This window comes from Salmo trutta, chromosome 10, assembly GCF_901001165.1.
Source record: "Salmo trutta chromosome 10, fSalTru1.1, whole genome shotgun sequence".
In the NCBI taxonomy this organism is placed as follows: Eukaryota; Metazoa; Chordata; class Actinopteri; order Salmoniformes; family Salmonidae; genus Salmo; species Salmo trutta.
In genome coordinates, this window is record NC_042966.1 from 29,922,689 (window position 1) to 29,930,661 (window position 7,973).

The 7,973-nt window shown below is 41.2% G+C and overlaps 1 protein-coding gene across 1 annotated transcript in view; it reads right to left on the bottom strand.

The window, feature by feature from the left end:
• Positions 1–7,143, bottom strand: part of LOC115200822 (lutropin-choriogonadotropic hormone receptor-like) — a 54,241-nt gene extending 47,098 nt beyond the window's left edge. Inside the window, exons 1-2 of the mRNA XM_029763948.1 lie at positions 6,938–7,143; positions 5,963–6,034 (exon numbers count right to left, since the gene is read on the bottom strand). Of these exons, the coding sequence (XP_029619808.1) occupies positions 5,963–6,034; positions 6,938–7,143 (278 nt within the window). The remainder of the gene's footprint in view (positions 1–5,962; positions 6,035–6,937) is intronic.
• Positions 7,144–7,973: the final 830 nt, after the last annotated feature.

A 7,973-nucleotide genomic window follows, 5' to 3' on the forward strand; every position in this document is an offset into this window, starting at 1 on the left:
CCAGCCAGGATTTCTTCCCACGTCCAAGACTCCACGTACCTCCTCCCACGCTGCTTGGTCTTCTTATGGTGGGTGGTTCTGTCACAGGTGTCGTAGTGAACAGACCAAGGCGCAGCGTGTTGAGTGCTCATCCTTTTATTTTAAATGGAAGCACTTCACAAAGAAAAAACAAATGACAGCCAAACAGTTCTGTCAGGTATACAAAACATACTAAACAGAAAGCAACCACCCACAAAACCCAAAGGAAAACAGGCTGCCTAAGTATGGCTTCCAATCAGAGACAACGAAAGACACCTGCCTCTGATTGGAAACCATACTCGGCCACACATGGAAAATGAAACATAGAAACAGAAAACTAGAACAAATTCCCTGGGAAACAAACCAACCCCAAAACACACAAAACAACCCCCCTGCCACGCCCTGACGATTCTACTATGGCAAAATGACCCTTTTCACTGGTCAGGACGTGACATCAGCACAAGGTACAGCTGTGTAATGATCATGTTGTTTAATCAGCTTCTTGATATGCCACACCTGTCATGAAACATGGGACCAACAATTTACGTTGCGATTATATTTTTGTTCAGTATAGATAAAGCAGACACATTTTATATGGAGATAGTGTGGTGCCTTATCTTTGTAAAAACGTATGCAGTATCAGATTATTTAAAACAGCAACCCCCACTATCTACAGTTTTTTGTCTTCAGAAATAGATCGTGGGAGAACATCAGCCATCAGTAGGCCTAAGTATAGCCTTGCACGAGCCTTGGCTCATAGTTTCAAGTTTTATTAGTCGTATGTGGGGATAGACATGGTATACACCGCCCAATGAAATGCTTACTTGCAGGTTCCTTCTCAACAATACAACAACAATAAGAAATAATACAAGATAAGAATACTTGTGGAGCAGGAGACTATTTTCTGTTTCTGTAGCATGAGGCAGCTTGATGTACAAGTAATCCCTCAGAACAGGATGCTAGTCTATCACAGGGCCTTACCCCCACTCAATCTCCTAAATGCTGAGTGTCAAGCAGAGACGCATCGGGTCCCATTTTCAGTCTTTGGTATGACTTGGCCGGGGAACAAACTCCCAACCTTCCGGCTGTCATAACTTTCCTGTGACGATCTGAAGGATCAGGTTACAGGGGGGTCCGCTCTACAGTGTGCTCTCACTCATAGAGGGGGAGAGCGGGAAGTCGACTGTTTTATGGTCGGTCATAAAATGCCCCTATGCTCTGTAGTGTTCGAGATTGGAATGTAAACTGTGGAACACAGAGAAACCCTTGGACATCAAACGTTTGAATAATTAAACAATGTTTCTATTTTGAATGAGAATGATCCATGGACACTTAAAGGACAGTCATGTCGAGTGTGTTTCATTTGGTGATCTCATGAAGGACAGGAAACATACATAACTGTATCTCTGTCAGGTTAACATCTAAATATTGTGAAACGTATGTGATTAAACATTTTACAAATAGTTTAAAGATGTAATGTGATGTTAACCTTCTAAATGAGAGTATGGATTTTCATATAAAGTTGTAACTAGTCAGTGGCCACACCCCCGTGAGCCCAGACATCACATTAGGCGTCATAGAACCACCCCTTATTCCACAGAGTATAAAACCTAGTTCCTATGAAATGTACATTAGACCAGAAAATATGGAGCAACGCTACATGTTGAAATGGTTAAGAACTACAACTCTATAGACCACGCAAACCACGGTGTAAGCTAAGGTCGCAAATGGTTGAATTTATGAGACCAAATGTGCTGGATGACGCTGGATGCTGGTGTGTGAAGCGGTTTAAACTACAACTCTACCAAAGGACAAGACCAGAGGACGTGGAGATCATTCCCACGTTGAAATGGTGAAGAAATCTAGAAACGAAAGAATAATTATTCAGACTGCAGCTGTTTAAATACACTGCTCAAAAAAATAAAGGGAACACTTAAACAACACAATGTAACTCCAAGTCAATCACACTTCTGTGAAATCAAACTGTCCACTTAGGAAGCAACACTGATTGACAATAAATTTCACATGCTGTTGTGCAAATGGAATAGACAACAGGTGGAAATTATAGGCAATTAGCAAGACACCCCCAATAAAGGAGTGGTTCTGCAGGTGGTGACCACAGACCACTTCTCAGTTCCTATGCTTCCTGGCTGATGTTTTGGTCACTTTTGAATGCTGGCGGTGCTTTCATTCTAGTGGTAGCATGAGATGGAGTCTACAACCCACACAAGTGGCTCAGGTAGTGTAGCTCATCCAGGATGGCACATCAATGCGAGCTGTGGCAAGAAGGTTTGCTGTGTCTGTCAGCATAGTGTCCAGAGCATGGAGGCGCTACCAGGAGACAGGCCAGTACATCAGGAGACGTGGAGTATGCCGTAGGAGGGCAACAACCCAGCAGCAGGACCGCTACCTCCGCCTTTGTGCAAGGAGGAGCAGGAGGAGCACTGCCAGAGCCCTGCAAAATGACCTCCAGCAGGCCACAAATGTGCATGTGTCTGCTCAAACGGTCAGAAACAGACTCCATGAGGGTGGTATGAGGGCCCGACGTCCACAGGTGGGGGTTGTGCTTACAGCCCAACACCGTGCAGGACGTTTGGCATTTGCCAGAGAACACCAAGATTGGCAAATTTGCCACTGGTGCCCTGTGCTCTTCACAGATGAAAGCAGGTTCACACTGAGCACATGTGACAGACGTGACAGAGTCTGGAGACGCCGTGGAGAACGTTCTGCTGCCTGCAACATCCTCCAGCATGACCGGTTTGGCGGTGAGTCAGTCATGGTGTGGGGTGGCATTTCTTTGGGGGGCCGCACAGCCCTCCATGTGCTCGCCAGAGGTAGCCTGACTGCCATTAGGTACCGAGATGAGATCCTCAGACCCCTTGTGAGACCATATGCTGGTGCGGTGGGCCCTGGGTTCCTCCTAATGCAAGACAATGCTAGACCTCATGTGGCTGGAGTGTGTCAGCAGTTCCTGCAAGAGGAAGGCATTGATGCTATGGACTGGCCCGCCCATTCCCCAGACCTGAATCCAATTGAGCACATCTGGGACATCATGTCTCGCTCCATCCACCAACGCCACATTGCACCACAGACTGTCCAGGAGTTGGCGGATGCTTTCGTCCAGGTCTGGGAGGAGATCCCTCAGGAGACCATCCGCCACCTCATCAGGAGCATGCCCAGGCATTGTAGGGAGGTCATACAGGCACGTGGAGGCCACACACATACTACTGAGCCTCATTTTGACTTGTTTTAAGGACATCACATCAAAGTTGGATCAGCCTGTAGTGTGGTTTTCCACTTTAATTTTGAGTGTGACTCCAAATCAAGACCTCCATGGGTTGATAAATTGGATTTCCATTGATTATTTTTGTGTGATTTTGTTGTCAGCACATTCAACTGTAAAGAAAAAATGTAAAGAAAAAAGTATTTAATAAGATTATTTCATTCATTCAGATCTAGGATGTGTTATTTTAGTGTTCCCTTTATTTTTTTGAGCAGTATACTTTAGTCTGGTAAACGCATCCTATTCTAATAAGATTTCCGAATGGTTCTCTGAAGTACCCATTATAACAACTATGACAGACTGTGACTTCCGGGGGAACGCAACCAGAGACTTTTCTGTCGACTCTCTCCAGCAGATGGACCGGCGACCACAGAGAGAGACAGCAAGACATACACTCGTAAATATGTAAGTGGCAATTTCTTTTCAAATGAGCGGTCGTTCATGTAAAGTATTAGCACTTTCTATGAGTGTAGTTATCAGCTATGAGTTTCCCGCTATTGAGCGGTCCCCACACCATTTCCTTTGTCTACCAAGCCATCATATGGGTTTCGTCCGCTAGGGACTTTCTTTGTATCATGTAATACCCCATGTAGGAACTAATTGTTTGTGTTTTCAAGTATTTTTGTGATTTGATTAGCTAGTTTGTTAGTAAATAAATAATTAAGCCAATTTGTATATCACTGATTCATAATTTATGCTAGGGTTCGTGCAGATATCCAAGGGTTTGCGACGTTCAGTAATGAGAACTGATGAGGTACAATTCATTAATAAGCGACTGTTTTGATAACATATGAAAATATCTGAAAAGTTGATTCGGGAAATAAAGACTATATAAACTTTTTCCCGTGGTGCCCCGACTTCCTAATTAATTAAAGTTTACATGATTTGTTTAATCACGTAATAATTGTACATAGAGAATTGATTTGATAAAATAAGTCTTCACATTTAATGGTAGTCACAGACAACACAGCGGACACTCTAACCATAAGGCCAGAGAGTTGGTTCATCAACCATGCTTATCATTATTTCCCAAATAGTAACCAACAATTTGTTCATGTCACGCCCTGACCTTAGAGATCCCTTTTATTCTCTATTTGGTTAGGTCAGGGTGTGACTAGGGTGGGAAAATTTATGTTTTCTATTTCTTTGTTGGCCGGGTATAGTTCTCAATCACAGGCAGCTGTCTATCTTTGTCTCTGATTGGGAATCATACTTAGGCAGCCTTTTCCCACCTGTTGTTTGTGGGATCTTATTTTGAGTTAGTGCATGTTGCACCTCTGTTGTCACGGTTTGTTATTTTATTTATAGTTATTGTATGTCTTGTGAAGTTTCACATATTAATAAAGATGTGGAACGATACTCACGCTGCGCCTTGGTCCTTCTCTACACACAAGTCTGACAGTTCATATGAATTGACATGCTTTTGATCTCCTAAATAGTGGGTGAAAGGTAATACATCAGAAATAAATGTAGGTCAAACTACTTCCTCTAAAAGGATGTGTGTATACAGGCAACTCATCTGTAGTGTCTTAGCTCTTATTACTTATTTATATAGTAAGAAATATAATAAGAAAGACTCCGAATACAAGGAAATGAACTGGAGCTTTACATTTACTAAAATGAGTTAGTACCAGAATAACATAGAACAACACTGCGCATGATCAAGGGTGCTCCATTCTTAAAGGGGACATCAGTAACTAACAGAACATAACATAGCCTTCCCTGTAGCTCAGTTGGTAGAGCATGGTGTTTGCAACACATGGTGTTTGCAACGCCAGGGTTGTGGGTTCGATTCCCACGGGGGGCCAGCACAGGAAAAAATTTTAAAAAAAATAATGAAATGTATGCATTCGCTACTGTAAGTCGCTCTGGATAAGAGCGTCTGCTAAATGACTAAAATGTAAAATGTAAATAACATCATCCAAAGATACCCATCCAAAGTGGACATCTCCTTTCCTCTTCTTAAAGCACCCATACAGTCTTTCACTGTATGTCTATTGAATCACAGTGTGTGTTTATTTAATGAAAATAACTCCAAACATATTTTGTATATTTCCCTGAGCCTCTTTTTGCCATTGAAATGCTCAGTCTGACAGTGTGGGCGTGTTGATAAAAATGTAAATATTTAAATACACAGCCCTGATTGGTGGATAAGATCGTTTCTAGACTCTAGAGCCTACCCACTTCCAAAAGTCATTGGTCAGACTAATTAGGTCTGATTGCGATGTCATGCTTTGGGCCAAAACACCATCCCACCTGAACAGGCTGAAATTCCAGGGCGCCCCCTCACACACAAAAAAACACCTCTTACACTAAAAGGCTATTATCTGAGTGTTACTTTGACCTCATAGTGTGGAAATATTATAAAAATGTTGACTGTACTGCCACTTTAACATGCATTTAGATAAATGTTTCATACAATATAACGTTAGATTATCACACCTTTCATAAAAGCTACCAGCAGTATGTCTTCCACAAAACAAATCCGTTTATAACTGGGCACTAGGCCAGTTTTAAACAGCCTCATGAAGCTTTGCAGATCTATAACATTGAAAAGGCAAACTGAAAATGTGTATTAGGGCTAAAGGAATACTGACAATGCTATATGTCACAGGTGAAAAGGGCTTAATAAATACACTTAATTGATTGATTGAAACTTACATTCTGGACACGTTGATCAGTCCTCTGAAGGCATTGCTTGGAACTTCAGTCAACGGCAGATGAGTTAGTCTTCTAAAGATTATACACAAGGCAACCAGATCACAGAGCATTTCTTATTATTCTGTATGTAAATCTGTGACAGTCCATTTAGTATGATATGTTATGTTTCGTATGGTATGTATTCATTTGTATATGTCCATCACCCATTTTGTATGAAAATGTTTTACATTACAAAGCGGAAAATGAATTTGCAAAGTGGACAATATGTTACAAATTTGTAAAACATGTGATATGTTATAAATTCTAGGTGGCTAACATTAGCTAGCTGGCTAAAATTTGCTAGACTAAGGGTTAGGGTTAAGTTTAGGAGTTACGTTAAAGGTTTAAGGTTATAGTTAGGGTTAGGGGAAGGGTTAGCTAAAAGGGTTAAGGTTAGGGTTCAGGGAAAGTTTAGCTAACATGCTAAGTAGTTGCAAAGTAGCTAAAAAGTAGTAAGTAGTTAAAAAGTAGCTAATTAGCTAAAATACAAAAGTTGTCCGTAATGAGATTCGAACTCGCAACCTATGGGTTGCTAGACGTTCGCGTTAGACCACACCAAAATAACATATCATACACATTTGACTGGATTTACATTTACTATGTTATGTCTAGTCTATGAGACCAGGTTGAGTATTAGGCTACTATGGTGGCCTGAAATTGAATCAACTGAAGTGAAGGCAAAGCACAATCAGTAGCTAGGTACTGTACTACACACTGTACTGTCCTGATAAAAGGCCATCATTGTATCTACTGTAAATTGGAATGCGTTTCCTAATTGACTGGTTGAATTCAAAGGTTAAATAAATAATCAAATAATAAATAATCAGCTCGACAAAAGTGTTGGGCAAATTAAAAACAATGGATAGATATTGACACTATAATGTAATATATGTACAATCCCTCCCCCAAAACGGAATGACATTTTTGGGTACTTACAAGTTTCGAATAAACGATGGAGCAGCTTGGGACTTCAGTTGCGTTTCCCTCGTGCAACTGAGTTTCTCTCCCGTGTCTTTGTAACATGTATCGCTCTTAAATGAACATTTGCAAATCGATGGACAAGTGAAAGTCCAGCAGGAGCGCAAATTTAGAACACCGGACAGCGCGAGAAGAACCCACACCGTCTGCCTCGCTGGTGCCATCCTGTAGGTTCCCTGGGCATTGATCAACCGCTTCTCCTTTCTCCCCAATTGTCACTTTCTGAAGAGAACTCAGATAAAACCGACCTCAGATAGACGAACCTAGGTAGCCAACCTAACAAAGCAAATTGAAGCAGAGGAGAAGAGAGGACCATTTTTATTTCCACCTGCCCTGCGCTAATGCAAAGTACTGTATCTTCCTGGTGTGCGTCACTCAGTAAATCAGCATTCAACAAGGTTACAGTTAGAGCCCAGCCCTGACAGGATCACAACATAACCGCTCTACTCTCGCCACATTAGAAAACCAAATTATACAAGAAAAAAATGCTGGGTTAAAAACAACTCCATTTGGGTAAATGTTTGGTTATTCGGGTTATTTTGACCCAGCTAGTTCACAAACAACAGATTGTTTTCTTTAAGTTGGGTTGTTGATGCTGGGTTATTGAGCTATGATCCACTGTGTCAGATCAGAAGACTGGAGGCTTAGTAGGGGCGTGGCTTTTAGATAGTATTTTTGTGGGCCACTTGTGATAGTAAAATGTTATTCCGGTTAATCTGTTCTGTTGCATTGTCAATGAATGTTATGTTGAGCACTGACACCTTTGTAGCTTTAATAGGACTTACAAATAGTATGAGTTCCTTAAGAGCCTATGCACATCCCAATGTTGGGATAGTTACTACTTTCTTATAATATTTAAATATACATTTTATATTAAAATATGTCATTTCAAAAATATTGAATGAAAATTGAAATTTGCAGAGTACACACTTAAAATGATGAACATGAATGACATTTACTCTCACGGGTGGCCAAAAATGAGCTGAAAGTCACG